Source organism: Callithrix jacchus, chromosome 16, assembly GCF_049354715.1.
Source record: "Callithrix jacchus isolate 240 chromosome 16, calJac240_pri, whole genome shotgun sequence".
Taxonomy (NCBI): Eukaryota; Metazoa; Chordata; class Mammalia; order Primates; family Cebidae; genus Callithrix; species Callithrix jacchus.
This window is the reverse complement of record NC_133517.1, coordinates 15,359,879-15,378,481: the sequence shown is the minus strand read 5'-3', so window position 1 is coordinate 15,378,481 and position 18,603 is coordinate 15,359,879. Positions and strand designations below refer to the sequence as shown.

Genomic DNA, 18,603 nt, shown 5'->3' with positions numbered 1-18,603 from the left:
TTTCTCCCAGTCTGTCATTTGTATTTGACTTGGTCTATGGAATGGTTTGATTTATAGATGTTTCATATTTTTCTATTTCATAATGCACTTCTACTTATCAGATGCTGTGCTGTATGCCACAGGTCATACCATGATCCAAAACTCAAAATACTTGTTCTCTAAGGCCAGAGATGGTGGCTCATGCCTGTAGGAGGCCGAAGCAGGAGGATCCTCGAGCCTAGAAGTTCGAGACCAGCTTGGGCAACATAGTGAGACCCCCATCTCTATAAAATATAAAAAACATTAGCCAGGCGGGGTAGTGCACATCTGTAGTTCCAGTTACGTGGATGGTTTAGGTGAGAAGATCACTTAAGCTCAGGAGTTCAAGGCTGTAGTGAGCTACGATTGAGGCAAGGCACTGCACATTCTGAGTGACAGAGTGAGACCCTGTTTCAAAATAAAGAAAAATAAAAGAATCCCTGTTCTCAAGAAGATTATACACTCTTGGTTGGTTGAGAAAGATGCATATGGAAGACATCATAAAAGAACAAATACTACACCTGGAGCAAGGAGGTGAAGAAAGCCTTCACGTAAAAAAGGAGAAGTTATGGAGCATCTTGAAACATGGAGTGGGCCAAAAAAAGTCTAGTGTTGTAGATATGTTTATTAGGCTGCCCAGCCCACGGGATCTTAAACGGCAGCCTCAGAAGTATTCCTTTATTTATTTGATTGCTGACGTTTATGGATAGTATGGTGGGGGATGAGGTGCAAAAATATTAGGCAAAGAGGAAAGGGAAAGTTGATCTACTCTCAGGCTTTCAAGAAAATCTCAGAGCAGAGCAGCCTCAGCACAGTGGCAGGAGCCAACTCCGGCCTCTTGGTCGCAATTCCTCCCAAATGCAAACACCTTAACCCAGGACCTGCATAGGTAGGTGATGAACCTCGGCCCTCACCAATCCTGCTAGACTTCCCTGCCTTGTCACATTCCTCAAAAGTACTCAGAATACTACATGCACATGTGGCTGTGTGCTCTGAAGTCACCCAGAGTGAAAAAGCAGCCTAGTGGAGAAGCGGGCACCTGCAGAAGCAACCAGGGTTAGAATTACCGCCAGCACTTACCTGCTGTGGGACTGAACCACTTCTATGCCCCTGGTTCTCCAAGAAACTGGGATTAATAATAGAGTCCACCTCGTGGAGTAATGGGATAGTAAATTTATGGAGCTTAAGCCAGTGCCTACTATTAGTGCTCAATAAATATTAGAATTATTTGCCTTTGTGAGTCTTGCTATCAACTCTTAATAGCATCCATATCTTTTTTTTTTTAAGACAGGGTGCCACTGTGTTGCCCAAGCCAATCATAGCTCACTGCAACCTGGAACTCCTGGGCTCAAGTGATCCTCCTGTCTTGACCTCCTGAGTAGCTGGGATTACAAGCATGTGCCACCATGCCCAGCTAGTTTTATTTTTATTTTTTTGGTAGAGATAGGGTCTTGCTATGTTGTTGCGGCTAGTCTAGATTTCCTGGCCTCAAGTGATCTTTCTGCCTTGACCTCTCAAAGTGCTGAGATTACAGGCATGAGCCACCATGCCAACCTGCTATCCTTGTGTTATAATGAGGAAATTATGAATTAGCTAGATGAATTCACTCCCGAAAGCCTGGTCAGTAGCAAAACTAGTATTTAGACCCAGGTTGGATCTCAGAGCCTGACTCTTAATCCTACACTGTCCTCTCCCACCCCGAAAGCACACACACCAGCCAACAGTATATGCACGGTTTTTCTACTTCCCTGGCAGAAAGTGTTGGTTGCATTGACGTAATTTTAAGATAAGGAGAGCAAAGCTAGACAGAGTCATCTAAAAAAAGGGGAGAATTTTTTTCTGAATATATTCTTAAAAGTTTATTTAGTTATCCACATAAAAGAAATCTTAGACCTACCTTTATTGGCAAATACCCATAAATCAAAATAAGGGCAAACTATCTCACTGAAAGTCTGGTGAAATGGAGTCTGAGATCATTCTCTGCCTTGAACAGGAGGCCCACATTCTTCCAGCCAGCCAGGGAGTTAGTGCATGGGCCTGGGAGCACCCATGAAGCATCACAAAGCAGTGGTCAACCTGGTTGGTATTTTTCAATTTCTGTACAATTCTTTCTGTCTGATCACTTAGCAATGAGTATTATTGAATTTAATCTGCAGTCTCTAAATCTTGTCAGAACCTAAAACTCTCAAATATTTTAGAAAAGAAACTGTAGACTGGTTTTTAAAGTCAAAAATCTACGTAAGATATTCTTCACAGAGACATGTGGAGTCGGAAGGGAGTTCTTGATCAAGACGATGGTGAAGATCATCATGTTAACTGAAAACACCAAATGGTAAAAATGATAAACTCATCTGCACGTAAGGAAAAATCACATATCAGGAAAAGGTTGATCTTGCTATCAAAGGACATTGCAAAAGAGACTTTCTACTTTCTGTCCTCCAGAAAAAGCCCAGACACTACTTAAAAATAGAATCAAATATATCCCAAAATGCAAATGGAAAATTCCATGCCACCTCATTGGTTCACTCAGTTCTTTCTCATATTCTATAAATGAATAAACATAATGCTTCCAATTAGAACAAGTGCTTATTTTATGTGGGAACCAATGAAGTTAACATTAATTTCAGACTCCCTTACTGGATTTCAGGTCTCAACAATGAAGAATGTTTTGCTATGCCCTTACTGCCTCCTGCTTGTTGAAGCCCATAGGCCCAGAATAAAGATCTGATCTCCAAACCAAGCTTATTACAAATCCTACATCTTTAGCTCTTAATACAGTACACCCTTGCCACCTTTGAGCCACTTGTGGATCTTCCTATCATGAGGTATGCATTGCAGACATCTATAAGACAAAGAAGCTATAAGACTAGCATCCTGGTATTATAGATGAGGAAACTGAGGATCAGAAAGGCAGATTCACTCCCCAAAGCCTGACCAAAAGCACAACTTGTATTTACACCCAGGTTGGGTAGATTTCAGAGCTATTGTCTAGGTCTTCAAGTTGGGGACACACACTCTAACAGCAGATAGTAAGTTTACATCTACATGTTTATGCATTTGTACATGTACATCCTGAAAGAATTAAACTAGCAAATAGATGATAAGGTCATCATAAATTCACGAAAGGAATGCTCTTATATATATTCCTACTCCTTGAAACTAATGTCACAATAAAAACTTTTTTTTCTCACACACTGTCAGGGAGAAAATGTTAGGTCTCTTCAGGGCAATTTTTATGTTTCTGCAATTAGAGTAAAGTTCCATAGCTGGACCAACAAGTTTGCAATACATATTCTATCTGCTGCCAAGGCAACCAGTCCAGGAGTTTAAAGCATAGTAAACTGTCTGTATTCAAATCCTGGCTCTACTGCTTACTGTGATTGTGTATGTCCTTGTTACAATTATTTTGTTAACATGTTGTGAGGAGAAAGCTGTTTGAATTTATTTTAACTCAACTCAATTAAACAAATAATTATTGAGTACTCGTTATTTTCAAGTTGTTCTGGGCATTGTGGGGAGCTCAGAGATGAACTGGACATAGTAGTACTTCCCCTAAAACTTTTTGTCTAGCTGAAAAAGGAGGCTGGGTGCCGTGGCTCATGCCTGTAATTCCAGCACTTTGGGAGGTGAAGGTGGAATCCCTTGACCCTGGCAGTTCGAGACCAGCCTGGGCAACATATGGAGACACCACCCCAACACATACCACCAATCTCTATAAAAATTTAAAAAAGAATCGCTTGGCATGGTGGTGCACACCTGTGGCCTCAGCTTCTGGGGAAGCCAATGTGGGAAGATGGCTTAGGCCCAAGAGGTCAAAGTGCAGTGAGCCGTGACCTAACCACTGTACTCCTGACCGGGTGACAGCATAAGATTCTGCTTCTGAAAATAAAAGAAAGAAAAGGGGAGAAGAGATAGAATAAAATAGATATAACTGTAGTGCAGGGTGAAATATGAGAAGTCCCATCCAGGGATCACCAGCCAGTGAATAAGAAAGGTGAGAGCTTATTCATGCCAGTGAATAAGAAAGGTGAGAGCTCGGGTTTGTTGGAGCAGGAGAGATTCCGGAAAGGCAATGGCAGTTACGATGAGACAAGAAGTCAGAGGATGACAGGAGGAAGTGGTACCTGGGACTCAGAAGATAGGGAAGAGACACAGAATTGGGAGGTATCGGGAAATGAGTTGGAGTTGGAGTTATGGCAGCAAATGGTCATACAGAAGAGGGTGTAGAAAAGCATCTGTGGACTTGGAGTCTAACACCGTGTCTGGCATAAAGTGAACACTCAAGTACTGTTTGTCAAAGGGATGGCTCCCTGAGTGAGGGAACAGATGAATGCCCTCATAGGAAATTCCTCCTGGAAGGTACCCTATGACTCCATGCTCCCTGGAGTTTTCTTATTTCTCGTTTTTTGTTTTGTTTTGTTTTTTGGTTTTTTTTTTCTGTTTTTTTGTTTTTTGTCATGCTGCTTTCTATCTGTTTGTTCTCTTTGTATGGATGCGCTCCAACTATTTATCCACCAAGACAAATAAAGTAGGACCCCTTCACTCAAAGTCTTCACAATGTAATAGGGAGCCAATTTATAAAGCTCCAAGAAAGTCAAGTAAGGTGAGGAATAGAGTGCTCAGCGAAACTGACAGTTAGAAATTCAGTGGAAATCTTAGAGGAGTTTCAATAGAAAGCGGTTCAGGAGCAGAAAACCAAACTGCTCTTCGTTGAAGGAAAAATGAGTGCTGTGAAGTAGAATAGGTGGGGAATGAATTCAGGAAGGTTAGCTGCAATAAGGTGGAAGGATATAGAGCTTTATCTGGAAGGAGAAGCAGTAATAAAATTTGTTACAGTTGAGAGAGGACAGTGTTGCAGGGAGGGATATGGAAAAGGTGAGTGCTCTTCAGGCCAAGAACCTGGGAAAGCACAAAAAACATTGTCTTTTCCCTCAATGTTTATTGAGGGAAAACTAACTGTTTATTGAAGAAAACACACATGCAAATTGATCAGAAAGGTACAGTCTTAATAGATGATGAGAACAGCCCAGAACATGAAGAGTTGGAGGGTCTGGGAAGCTTTCCTGAACAAAATGATGATCTAATGTCCAAGTTTATCCATTCTCCAAGAGAAATAAGAGCTCTTCGTGCCAAGACCAGGGAAAAGGGCACACTAGGTAGAGGAAATAACAGAAACAAGGCGGAGAAATACTGCAAACATGAGCATTACAAGATGTTTTCTCATTTGTCAGATGTTTTCTCCCAGTCTGTTAAATGAATTTTCATTTCATTAACAGTGTCTTCTAAAAAGCAAGTTCTTAATTTTTCTACAATCCAACTTAATGAATTGCATTTTGTCTCCTAAGGAAGCTTTGTCTAACCCAGATCCTGCATTTTCTTCTATTAGTTTTATGGTTTTCACTTAAATACAGATCTGTGCTCTGCTAATTTTTGTATGGGGTATAAAGTAAGGATTTGATTTGCAAATAGATAGCTAACAGTTCCAGCAGAATATGTTGAAAAACTATCATTTTCCCATTGAGTTACCTTGGCATCTTTATTGAAAATCAATTGACCATGTACACGTGGGTTTATTTGCAGACTTCTGTTTGATTGATCTATAAATCCTTACATCAGTATCATGTGGTTTTCTTTATTGTAGCTTTAGAGTAAAATCAAATAGTATAATTCTCCCAACTTATTCTTTTTCAAAAGTGTTTTGGTCCTTTGCATTTTCATAAAAACTTTTTAAATGAACTTTTTAATTTTCAACCAGAAAACCTAAGATTTCTATTGAGGTTTCATTGACTCAGTAGATCACTGTGGGCAAAGTGACATCTTGATTATATTGAGCCTCCATACAATGAACACAGTATATCTCTGTTTATCATGGTCTTCTTTAGTTTCTTTCAGAATTGTTTTATAATTTTTAGTGCACAAGTCTTGTATATATTTTGTGGAATTTATTCCTGTTTGATATTGTTGATGCTATTATAAATTATGTATTTTTCAATATCTAATTGTTTGTCAGAGTACATAGAAATGTAATTATTTTTGTATACTGACCTTAGATTCTACAGTCTCTCTTAACTAATTTATTAGCTTTAGTAGCTTTTTCTTCCTAGATTCTAAAAATTATTTACCTCCAAAGTATAATAAGAACTTATGTAACTCAGTAATAAGTGGACAAACAGTCCAATTTTTAAAAGGTAAATGTTTTTAAAAGACTCTTCCTAATATTAAATGACTTGTCATTATACATCCACTAGAATGCCTGAACTTGATAAACTGGTAATGCCAAGTGTTGGCAAAGATTTGGAGCCACCAAAACTCTCATACATTCTTAGTGGAAATGAAAAATGGCACAGTCACTCCTGAAATCAGCTTGGCAGTTTCTTGTAAATTTAACATGAATTTACCATACAATCTAGCAGTCACATTCCTAGATATTTACTCAGAATAAATGGAAACATGTCCATACAAGTGTTTGTACTTGGATTTTTATAGTTGCTTTATTCATAGTAATTAAAACAGGAAAGACCCTACATGCTACTCAACCAGTGGATGAATAAATAACATTGTGTTATATTGATAGTCTAATATTGCTTAGTAATAAGAAGCAGCAAACTGCAGATGGACATGACAACATGGATGAATTTCAAACACATGCTAAGGAAAAGAAATCAGACATAAAAGATCATATATTGAATGATTAGATTTACAGAACATTTTGGAAAAGACAAAACTGGAGTGACAAAGATCAGGTCAGTAGTTTCTGGGGATCGAGGAAGACTGACTCCAAAGGGGTTAAGAAAAACTTTGTGAAAAGCTGTAGATTTTCTTGCATTGCGATTGTAGCAGTGGTTCACAAATGCATAAATTTCTCAAAATTTACATGTGTACATTTAATATCAGAGGTTTCTTATAGGCAAATTATTCCTCTGTTTCAAAATAAGTCATAAGTCATGGTGAGTTTAGCTTACTATAAGTACAGGTCCATAATCTCTTATCTGACACCCTATGGATAAATGTGTTTTGAAATAAACATTTTTTTAACTTTTGAAGTTTTACAGAATATTACACAAACCCCATTTAATGTGAGATTTGAGGTAGTACCTCATAATGGAACAGTAATATTTCTGCAATAAAATATCTGAACATACATCGAGTAGGATCAATAAACCCTAAAGAGCCTCTTGTCAGTTGAGATTAAGCGATGCCTCTAGGTTTTGCTGCCAGTGTGTCATGAAACAACTTTAAGTTTTCAGAACTTTTTGAATTTTGAGTTACAATTTAGGGGCTGTGGCCCTGTTTAAGTAGTTTGCTCTAATTTAAGACACTGAGGTTGGGGCTGAGAGGAAAGGGATTATGAGGCTGGAAAAATATGAAGCTAAAGAGAGAGATCACAGAGGGTAACAATATGCAATTTTATATTTTTCTAGGTATATTTACATTCACTAGGTACTAAAACAGATTTACAAAATTTTAGAAAAAGTAGTATCTGCTCTCTCCTTCTGCGGTAAGTAGTTCCTGCAATTGCTTATGGAGTCCTTACTGTAATGAGACTAGTGTGTAAAAACCCCATTGTTCATAAAATATTATAATCCAAATATGTCAAAATTATGTCCTATATCAAAGCTCTTCAAGACTCCCCAACAGAGAGTTCCAGCTCTTCAGTTAGAAGGACAACGTTGCAATAATCAGAACTTCCTCTGTGTCCTCTCATGTCTCTTCATCTGTCCCCTTCCTATTTCCACCCTAGCTCTTTAAAAATTTCAGCAAATACCCAATTGATCTGATTGCTCCCAAACTTTTCTGTGTCTTTGAAGCTTCTCCGACTTGGTTCATGCTCGTCTCTTGGCTTAAGTGTTGTTTTCTCTGTTTATTCTCTAGCTAATATCTATTCTAGAGATTACAAATGTGTATAAAGGCCACACAGAAAACATAAGTGGGTAAAGCAGCCAAGAGCCGGAGAGGGAAGGGGAAGTAATGGAGGATCAACAGCAACTAACATATATTGTTCCTCACAGCACCTGACATACAGAAGGCTCTTTACAATGGTTTGTTTAACTATAAAGGTGATATTGGACTATAAAAATACAGATCGGGTAACATAGAAAATATAAGACTATTGTAACTCTTCCTAAGCTGTCTTAATGCAGTGCAAGTGATTGAATCTGCATCAGTAGCATCCTAAATTAACTCTGGCTGAGACCAAGAAAAAATATGCTAACTTAAGTTTTTGTCTTAGCTTGGGCTGTTATAACAAAATACCATAGAATGGGTGAATTTTCCTCACAGTCTGGGAAGCTGGAAGTCACAAATTTACTATCTCACACTTCTGGAGCCCGGAAGTCCAAGATCAAGGTGTCAGCTTCACGTGTTTCTGTGTGGGCCCTCTTCCTGGCTTTTCACTTAGTGAATGTTGTGCATTGAAATATATCATAGTAAGACAGGAGGACTCCCTTTGTTTTATCTTTCGCTCTGAAGTCATCCTAAAAGACCAGTCCTGTCATGTGAGACTATTCTTTTACAAAGGTAACACTCTAAAAACGTATTCATTATTTTGATTTTTAGTTTTATGTCATATCTTAAATTTTGCCTGCAAAATCAGATGTGTTATTTTTGTGTGTAATGAAAGTCCTTGAAAATGCTAATAAACAAGCGATAATATAAAGAGAAGCATTAGTTGACTTCAAAAAACTATAAGAAATTATTTAACACACATCTGAATGAACTTCCCTATACGTTATCCAAAATTTATGAGTACATGTCTTTTAGATAATCAGGGCTAAGTTCAAACTCTTGGCCCACTTGATTTTATATAAGGAAAGAGCCCTCTGTACACCTCAAGAAGGGTGTCAGTGGTTGCACAGGTGACTTCACAAACTTTGGTTGCTGTGATTTTTAAATTAGTTCTACTGAGAGCCCACACGTCTCCTGTGGCAATACATTTAAGCTTACACTAGGAAAAATTCTTTTCTTCTGAGCTAAGTCCTCCATGTTCTAGTATTACAATCCAATTCCTCATGTCGTATCTTTAGTGAAGGTGTTCTTTCCCTGTTGCTTGTGAAAGAGCTCTGGATATATACGATCTGAAGACATTACATTGCCTCTCAGTATTGTTCTCCCTAGACAGGTCCTTTAATCTTTCTTAAAGGTCTTATTTTCTGATCCTTTAATCATCTCTGTGGTAAGAAATTTAAGTTCCCATTCCTCTTTGTCTCATTCTGGATGTGGGCACTGACTAATACAAGTCCTGTGAGCTATCTATATCTTTCCATCTCAGCATTACCTTTGCTGTTTAAATTGAAATGTTGCTGTTCACTCATCATTCCTTTTCGAAAACAATATCAAAATGTGGCTGTGAATCCATTTCCAGATAAGATGTAGAGTGTACAGATAAACCAGAATTATTCTTCCTTTGTATTACTCTGGTTCTCTTTTGGGCCCCACTTCACAGAAAAATATGAGCCTTGATTATCCATTTTCACCAAAATAGCATTTACTAAGGCAGGAGTATTAACTCAGGTAAGCAAAATGATTGTTCCTTTTATCTCAGCAATTCCACACCTACTCCCCTACCAATTGACTTTTTATAGAATATTAGTTTGCATTAAAAAATCCATTTAATTGCATTGGAAAAACACTTCACCGCCACGCTCCAGGCTGATACCATGTTGCAGCTGCTCCTATTTAAGGGATAATTGTAGCCTCACTCTTCTTCAAGGAACTAATTCTGATTTTGAAAGGATTTGTCCTCACAGTTTATCCTGATGAGAGAGGACTGGATTATTGCCATGTAAAATAGCTGAATAGTGCTATTATGGCTATTATGTCACAAATGTGTGTTGTTGAAGATCAAAGTACTGTACCACACTCAATGGTGAAATGTACAAGCATGGCACACTTTCCAAATTATGTAAAAAATATTGCATTTTATGAGTCATTTAGTACGATATGAGCTCTCTATGGACCTGTATTATTTCCTTCAAACTTTCCTCATCATTCTGAAATCCTTTATTTTCTGGTTGAAAGACTTACAGTCTAGTCATTTCTTACTAGTCTCCCCAGGAAAGAAAACTTCAGTACTCTGCATTCTTCCATTGAAAGATATTATTTATTGCATATAATTCCCTTTTGAATTTAAATTACTTTAGAAAAACGTTAAATAACCCTGGACAACAGTAAATTCCAACTGGTGAATTGAGAACATGTAAACATTTCCCATCAAAACCATTAATGTTGTCTTTTTGAATCTCAAATGTGTAGCACTCCGGATTGGCTAGATTCTAAGGAAACAAACAGCTTCTTCACCCCGTAACCTTGTTGGGTATACACATGTCTAATGAGGCCTTAAAATCCTAGCTGGGCCATATGAGGTGTAAAATGAATGGTATTTTAAAAGAATGAGGCTTTCTTTTCCCTAGAAATATTGCGACATCAGCTGTCACTGGAAATCTAGCCCGTAAGTCAGAAAGGCCAGTGAAGGGCTAAATATTAATTTAGTTATACAATATGGCATGCTTTGATTTTAGTTTTAATATCTGACATTTCAAAATCAACCCCTCTATATGACATTTCATTCTCATGTACATCTATAGAGGGCTTCAACCCTTGAAGAAAAACTAACTCCAAAAATCTAACAAAAAATGCCTGCCAGGAAATACTATGGTCTGTTGAATAATTTTTACAAGACTCTTGTAAATCACATATAGGATTAACTGTCTAGAAGCTATTTCCCCCAAAGTAACACATTCTGTATATGATTTGAAGACATTACTACAAGATTTAGGACTTTACCTACATAATACAAAGAATCAGTAGACATAAAATGTGGTCACCGAAAACAAGTATACATTTGAAAACATAACAATTTGTGAAACTATAATTAAAATGAAGATGGGCAATGTTGAGGCAACAAAATGAAATATTCCGTGTGGTTTGTAAGTACTGATGAGGCTTTCCAAAGTAATTCAGAAAATTAAATGAGATAGCAACATAATGTAAAGAAATTAGGACCAGGTCTAGGACACAGGAGGAATTTCACAAGGAAGTATTGATAGCATTATATAGGCATTAGTAAAATGATGTTCTGTTTACGGGCACTCATTTTCTGGTAACTAGAGTATATAAAGTTCCTAGGTCAGATGAATAAACTGTAACCTGGACCTTTACAATTCATGCATGTTTACTAAGAGTGAATGGGCAAATTGCCAACTCCATCTCTAAAAGACAGAGTAGGTGATGTCCCGCACTTTCCTGGACTGTTCACATTTGGGAGTGGTGATCCTCGATGTCCTCTTATGGGGTCCAACACAAAGTGACAAGCCTATCCACTAAAATATCATGCTTTTAACATTTCCTTTGTTAAGGAACCTTTCCTTTAGACTACCTTTTCTTTCCTTTTAGGCCAGTGGTTCTTAATCTTTTCTGAAAATTAAAGCCAATTGAGACTATTTTTTTCTTTTTCTTTTTTTTTTTTTTTTTTTTTTGAGACAAAGTCTCGCTCTGCTGCCCACTCTGGAGTACAGTGGCACAATCTTTCACCTCCCAGGTTCAAGCAACTCTCCTGTCTCAGCCTCCCAAGTAGCTGGGACAACAGGAGTGTGCCACTACACCTGGCTAATTTTTTATATTTTTAGTAGAGATGGGGTTTCACTGTGTTAGCCAAAATGGTCTTAATCTTCTGACCTCGTGATCTGCCAGTCTTGGCCTCCCGAAGTGCTGGGATTACAAGCATGAACCACCACTCCCAGCCTAAAGCCACAGGAGAACTTTTAAAAATTTCTATGCCCAGGCCCCATTCAAAAAGAACTGAATCAGAATCTATGTGGGTGGGTCTCTGGCTTGAGTATTTTTCTAAACTGCTAAGACGACTTCACTGACCAGACTAGGTTGGAAAACACTACTCTGAAAGATTACATCTAGAGCAGGAACCATTTTAAATAATTTGTTTTTGTATTTTAGCATTAGTGTTTTTCACCACTCTGTCTGTTGATTCATGTACAAATGAACGAATGAATGGACAAATAAGTATTTTATTTAGCTATGATGTGGAGTTGATAGTCCAGGAAACTGAAAAGTATTACAATGCCACTCTACCATTTTATTTTCCAAATTAAGAAGATTTACTCAGAGGTTTAGATATTCAACTTTCCCCAACTTTTGGTAGAAATACATCCATTCAGTTTATGATGGGCCTTATAGAGCATTATAAAGCGAGAAATTTTTCAGATGACACTGAGATGGCGTCTCTTTGTGTAAGTGGCTGGAAGTAAGAACTTTTTCCCCAGTACCTCATATTCCCACGGATCACACCATGCCATGTACAGAATACCACTCTGACTCCATACACTCCTATGGGAGAAACCAGGCTCCTAATTATGTAGAGGAATGCACAGGTCCCATGTATTTGGATTTTCCCTCAAGGGAGAGAAAGGTGGTAGGTCTGTAGACCAAAGCAAGAGGTATCATTATCTCCTCAGTGTCAAGATGCAGATAATGGTATTGTTCCAGCCTTGAACCATTTCATTTCATTTCATCTTCCTGATGTTCACAAGGTCATCAAGTAAACATCAATGATGTTTTTTTTAATCAAGTTTTAAAATGATATAATAAATATTGGATTGAGGATAGAAATTTAAGCTGAGAAATGCTTAATTTGGACCTAAAAAGTTTGTTATTATTATTATTGTGGAAGGAATACATATAGGTACATTTTAGCATCTACAATAGTATTTGGAAAGCTGATGTTATGAAACACAAAACTTCATTTAAATTTTATCAAAAAGACCTTTATTAGGAGAAAGGACACATTTTCTGTTTCTTTTATTTTGTTCCTTGAAGGACTTGTGAATGTATAGAAGATTTTTTTTCTTCCTGCTTCTTCTTTGCAACCCAACCTCCACCATGTCAGTCTTGAAGGCAGGAAGAAAGCTGTATTTCTGTTACTTTTTAAAATGATAACAAGAAGAAAGAAAAACAATGGCTCAAGAGAAAGAGGATGTAAGGAGTAGGAAGCAAAACTTAACAGAGTTCATAAAGGAACTTGCATTGACAATCCACTCAGCCATGTTAATTTTATCATTAATATTGTTTTTGTATTTTTTTTTTTCCAGATCTCTCTGGTTACATTTCACTGGTGCTCTGAAATGCACGGGGAGAGACAGCTATGGGCAAGTTGTGCCGAGCAGTTGGCAATCAACACGTCCTAGAAGGGTGTGTGGAGTAGCAAAACAAGCGAAACGGATGAAGAACTTTCACGGTCCTTTGCAGAGTTTTGGGCCCTAATGTGCAGGCTGCTCCCTCCTGAGAGAGAGGTAAATGTCACCCACTCCTACTTGGACTTCCCACGGAGGACCCTGCCCTCAGAGATCAATCTGTTGGACAGCAGCCAGGAGCCCCCAAACTGTCCCAACCTCCAAGAGACGGCAAGTTGCAAGTTTCCGAGTTGGGGAGGCAAAGCAGGAAAACATGATTGGCGACGTCCTTATCCCACTCACCGACCGGAGAAATGGGGAGGCTGACTCCAGGTTTTTCGTGGACCGCCAAGAGCACTCTAGGGCGTCCAGCTATAAAGAGAGAAGAATCCCATGAGGTGCAACAAGCAAACTCATATGTTTTCCCTCTAGCCGGATTGTGTGCTGAGAATTGTTTCCCTATTTACACTTCAAATCACTCCTGTGGTCTTTCGTGAGTCCCCAAGGCAGCGTCAGCCTTCGCAAACCGTCCAAAGGGGCACGGATCGCGGAGGGGGGCGGGCTGGAGGCCGGAGAAAGAAACCAGAGGGGCGGCTCTTCCAGTCCGTCCACCCCCAAGCGGGCGGCTCCCCACCCTTCGAGCGGCTCGGGCCCCTCGGACAGTTGCCCACTCACAGCGTGCAGAGGGCTCGCACTCCCTGTGGGTTCTTGACCCTCCGGAGCGGCGCTGCGCAGAAAAGTCACCTCCGCTACGGGCCGGGAGTAGGGAGGGGAGCACAGTGACAGGGATGGGAAATAGCCGAGGCGGGGCGGAGGGTCGCAGAGATAAGGGTGGGGACGGCCGCGGAGGGGGCAGTGGGAGCGGGGTGGGGCCGGGGCGGGCCGGGGGCGGGGCTGCGGGCGGGGTGCGCCACAGCGCCCCCTTGCTGCGCGCTCCCCACGGTGCCTCGAAGCCGCCGGTGGCTCTGGCTCGCCAGCCCCTTTGTGTGCGACGCGCTGGCCCCGAGGAGCGCGGCACCGGCACAGCGGAGGCCCCCAGGGGTCCCGCCGCTTCTGTATCGGCCGGGCAGTTCTCTCCTCCTTCTCTTTCGCCGCTCCTCCCTTCTCCGTCCCGTCCCCCGGCTCCAAGCAGCAGCCATTGGGCCGCGAGGAGCCCGCGTCCGGCCACGCTCCCTACCCCTCCCGGCCTGGGGCGCTCGCCCCCCTCCCGCCCTGTCCCCTCTTGATCCCCCCAATCCCAGGCCTCCAAGGTGGAGAAAATAAACTACAAGCAGAGCAACTCAGAGTCTCCAATAAAACGCCCAGTACCTAGAGCCCGAGCGCGTGTGCCGGGCGGCGAGGGGCGCGGGAGGCGGGGATGGGGGGGGCGGGCGGGGGGACAATGAGCGCATGAAGTTACCTGCCCGGCGGCGGCGGCGGCGGCGGCGGGACCGAGAGGCGGCGGCGGAGCAGGCTGCGCGCTCGGCGCCGACGGGTGCGCGCCGCGGCTTGGGGGAGAGTTGAGCGCTTTTCCCCCCTCTTTTTTTTTTTTTCTCCTCTTCTTCTTAAACAAACCACAAACGGATGTGAGGGAAGGAAGGTGTTTCTTTTACTCCTGAGCCTAGACACCTCACTCTGTTCCGTCTAAGCTTGTTTTGCTGAACACTTTTTTTAAAAAAGGAAAAGAAAAGGAGTTGCTTGATGTGAGAGTGAAATGGACGTAAGATTTTACCCACCTCCAGCCCAGCCCGCCGCTGCGCCCGACGCTCCCTGTCTGGGACCTTCTCCCTGCCTGGACCCCTACTATTGCAACAAGGTGAACGCTCTGCTTTTGTTTCCACCGTGTTCTTGCTGCTTGATCCCGGGAGGGGGGCGGCGGCTGCCGGGCCGCGGCGGGGCCGGCTCGGCGGAGGCCGGTCCCGGGCGCGCTCGGCTCGTAGCCCGCTGCAGCCTGCGTGCGCTTGGGTAGTAAATATTGTGGAGTAGCTCCGGGGGCTTGCCAAACACCGCGATTGTGCGGAAAGTGACACGATTTGCTCGGATTCTTTCCTTCCTGCTGTTTGCGACTAAGGATCCCTGCCTAGGTTTGCCGGGGGGCGTTTAAAAAAATAATAAGAGAAAACCGTGGAATACTTTGGGGGTGTGTCTGGGGTCCAGGAACGGAGGCAGAGTAAGAGAATTCAGTTTATTTCCCAGTTCCCCCTTCTCTCTCCCTCCCTCTCCCGGGCAGTGGGGGCTCGTGGCACCACTTCCCTTCTCCGGATTAGTTGCCAGGGGAGCAGCCGGGAGTCGGGGTGCAGGGACCCGGGGGCGCCCCTACCCCCACAGGAAAAACTGCTCCACAACTCTTTTGTTTTCCCAAACCGGTTCCGGCAGCCGAGCCCGAGTTCGGACACCGGTCCGAGGCCCAGAGCACAGCGGGGTAGCTGGGTCAAGGTTTGGGTAACAGCTTCTGTTTTAAGGGTGCGCGCCGAAATTGCAAGTTTGTTGGGAGCCGGGCGAGCACGTCGCGTTCAAGTCCAAAGCTCTCGCGTTCGGCACGGGGCTAGAGCAGGGTCCCCGGCTGAGCTGTACCCACGGCTCGCTGACCTCCGGTGCCAGGGCCGCGGGGGGGACCGGGGCAAGGCGGATCCTGCCGGTGACCCGGAGGTGGAGCGCTGGCCGGGATCTGCTGCGGAGTTCGGCCGGGTCCTATGGTACAGTCAGGGGGTACGAAGGAGCAGATTACTCTCCCGACTTTTCGAACTCTCATCCCCGAGTGGGAGGATACGCAGGGACCGGTCCCCGAGAGTGGTCGCAGGGCCACGACTGCCCCGCCTCGGGCTCCTTGGACGAGTCTAAGCAGTACCGTTGGATGAACGCTAGCAGGGAGAATTGAGTTCTCTAAAACGCGGGGCGGGCCTTTTGGACCCCCAGCTCTCTCACCGTGATAAATCCGCCAGATACTCACAGCCCCTGCAGGCACGTCCATGGCGACCCCTCGGTGTATTCCACGGTAAAAATCTTTGGGACTCCCAACATTTGCCTGGTGGCGATGGTGGCGAGTCATCACCAGACAGCTTTTTTACGTGGTACGCAGGGATTTAGTGGGCTGCCTTCTCAGCCCCTGGGCTCCCACCACGCGACCGACTCGCAGCTCCGAGTCTTGGACAATGTTGACACGCAGGCAGGCTCTCTCTCACACACACTTCCCCGCGGAGAGACTCCTCGGTACTGTGTGCAGCGTGAGACCCACTCAAAGGACTGTGCTGTGTGCCGATGGTGTTGAGGCAAGTTAGAAAAGAAGGATCTTCAGTCTTGAGCAAGGCAGAACGGCTTCCATTGTACAGGCAGCCCTTCAGCTAGGTGCAAGTTGAAAGGTATCGGGAACTTTGGCAAGCGCAGAGGAGTTTGTGTGATGGAGTTTCATTATTTGCAGGTGACATGGTTCTTTTAGTCTAAAATCTGTTTTGCCGGTACACTCAGTATTGCGTTACGTTTTATTTTGCTTATGACACCAGTACTATTGCTAATAAAAAATAATAAAGTTGCAGTTCTGTCTTGGAGAGTAAAGACATATTCCACTGTAGTTACCGGAACCAGAAGCTCAGAAGCATTTTGGCAATGAAACTGGACAAATCTTATTAAGTTTATCAGTGAATTTAGGCCCCAAAAAGAAGGTAATGACTTGGATACACATTTCACTCTTCGTTCTTGTGATAAGCAGGGTCAGATTTAATTTAAAAGTTAAATGCTTTGGAAAATCAGGAATTACTTCATATATTAAATCATTTTCCAATTAAGTGCTTTAAATAAATTTTAGTGGGTTGTGCTGTGAATTGAATACATTAATTTAGAAAGTCTTCAGAATTTCTTCACTAGCTCATTGAAGTTCCTTTTAAGTCACCCCGTGTATAAGAAGCAAACTGTTCTTTTTAAATGCAAATCAGGCACCCTTTCTATAGACTAGTTGCTAGTCTTCTATTTAACTTATTCAGGGAATAATAGATTTTTTAAAATGCAAAGTCATAAGACATGTTTCTAATAGTAGGAGAAGACTTGCTGGAAATGTTTCTCCAGGGACATCTCTGGCCCATCTCTGTGCAGCAGTCTATCAAATATATTTGTCACTGGTCCCTGATTATATTAAATGTACTGGGTGGTTTTCTAGGCCCCACAAAGCCCAGGCACTTGAGTTTTTTCACTCCACCATGATTAGCATTGGTACAAAATTTCTGTCCAGCTCCACAACTGTAGTTGTTCAGAATGCAGTCAACTAGCATTTGTTTTTGCAATGACACGAGTAGCTTTGCAGGGAAATGGAAGAAGGACAGAAGTTTGGAAAAGGTGAAGTAAGAAATCTGTATCAACATTTAGTAAAACAAGTTGGATCAGACACCCCCAAAAGAACAACACTGCAAAGTAAATCTTGCTTTCCTTCGGAGGCGTAATGAATATGTAGTTTACTACAAATAGCAGTCAGTTTGTCAGATGATTTGTTTTTAATAGTGTGATAAGATCATAAATTACTAATTATCTTTATTTTAAACCTGTCAACACTTTGCTTGTAAAGTTGGTGTGCTAAATCCCAGCGGAACCAGTATCTGTCTATGCATTAGAATCCTACAATTGTAGCTACAGTTTCCCAGTGACATTTTTTTTTCAATGTCAGAAGAGGCTCTAATGGAGAAAACAAATATTCTCTTCCTGAAGCTTTCTAAACTAAAATGTGATTGTTTTACTCTGCCGACACTTTCCGGCACTGCTGCTCTATAGGTTGCCAAGACACTACTTACATTTTTCAGTTAATAAACTCTTGAGGAGACATTTTTGGAAACTGCTTAATCTAGTATTACTCTATTGTAAGACTATGATGCATTATGAACATATCCCTATGCAAAGTGGCCTCCATTTTAATGTAGCCCATTGTGGGAACAATGCGAATGATGTTGGTTAAGGCAAGTGTGTGAGGCATCTCTTATACAAACAGCCAGAACGGATGCCATGTTGCTGTTTATAGGTCAATGTTGGAAACAGCAGTGTAGCTCATAGACTGGACAGACGTGGAGGCTGGAGTTAACAGTATTCCCCTCTTGCAGCCTAAAGCATGACTGTATTTCAGACATTGAAAGATGAGTACCATAGTGGAGTTTCATCTAATTAGACTATTTTAAGTAACATTGAATCCCTTAATTGAACTGAATGCTACCAAAATAAATTGGATTAAATGAGCTTACAACTGGAGTTCTGTAGTGATATAGTGTTATTTTCTGTTCTAGTTGAAGATGTCAGATCATCAGTTTAAATATATACCTACAGAGTAATAACAGTTCTTTCCAGCTTCTTAGTGCAGTGTCATTTCCAAAGATTGTTTTCACTGGTTTTATGCTAATATAGGACAAAGAAGTGGTACTTTTTCATTTTTACAATGATGTGATGTGTTCGG

The 18,603-nt window shown here is 41.8% G+C and overlaps 3 protein-coding genes across 5 annotated transcripts in view; 1 reads left to right on the top strand and 2 right to left on the bottom strand.

Moving 5' to 3' along the window:
* Positions 1-12,772: 12,772 nt before the first annotated feature.
* Positions 12,773-14,590, bottom strand: LOC118148617 (uncharacterized). Its single transcript, XM_078352468.1, has 3 exons — positions 14,501-14,590; positions 13,875-14,463; positions 12,773-13,571 (listed from the first exon to the last, which is right to left on the bottom strand). The coding sequence occupies exons 1-3, from the start codon at positions 14,588-14,590 to the stop codon at positions 13,375-13,377; spliced, it is 876 nt and encodes a 291-aa protein (XP_078208594.1). The 3' UTR covers positions 12,773-13,374.
* Positions 14,591-14,607: 17 nt separating this feature from the next.
* The window catches only part of TOX (thymocyte selection associated high mobility group box), a 309,742-nt gene continuing 305,746 nt past the window's right edge, over positions 14,608-18,603 (top strand). For 2 of the 3 annotated variants that reach the window (XM_008982689.5, XM_002758935.6), the window contains exon 1: positions 14,608-14,994. In XM_008982689.5, coding sequence (XP_008980937.1) covers positions 14,893-14,994 — 102 coding nt within the window. In that variant the 5' untranslated portion in view covers positions 14,608-14,892. Of the gene's footprint in view, positions 14,995-15,538; positions 15,615-18,603 lie in introns of those variants that run through there. The other variant, XM_035277514.3, reaches the window with a different exon arrangement.
* On the bottom strand, positions 15,350-16,425 carry LOC144579698 (uncharacterized). Its single transcript, XM_078352508.1, has 2 exons — positions 16,129-16,425; positions 15,350-15,869 (listed from the first exon to the last, which is right to left on the bottom strand). The coding sequence occupies exons 1-2, from the start codon at positions 16,225-16,227 to the stop codon at positions 15,636-15,638; spliced, it is 333 nt and encodes a 110-aa protein (XP_078208634.1). The 5' UTR covers positions 16,228-16,425; the 3' UTR covers positions 15,350-15,635.

What these genes read in the sequence shown, in the direction of transcription:
- LOC118148617 (XM_078352468.1), bottom strand. Translation starts at nt 14,590, where the DNA reads ATGCGCTCATTGTCCCCCCGCCCGCCCCCCCCATCCCCGCCTCCCGCG. An exon ending in GCTCGGGCTCTAGGTACTGG is followed by an intron (nt 14,464 to 14,500) that starts GCGTTTTATTGG and finishes CTCTGCTTGTAG; the next exon opens with TTTATTTTCTCCACCTTGGA. An exon ending in GTGCGAGCCCTCTGCACGCT is followed by an intron (nt 13,572 to 13,874) that starts GTGAGTGGGCAA and finishes CTCTCTTTATAG; the next exon opens with CTGGACGCCCTAGAGTGCTC.
- LOC144579698 (XM_078352508.1), bottom strand. Translation starts at nt 16,227, where the DNA reads ATGACTCGCCACCATCGCCACCAGGCAAATGTTGGGAGTCCCAAAGAT. An exon ending in TGGACGTGCCTGCAGGGGCT is followed by an intron (nt 15,870 to 16,128) that starts GTGAGTATCTGG and finishes ACTGTACCATAG; the next exon opens with GACCCGGCCGAACTCCGCAG.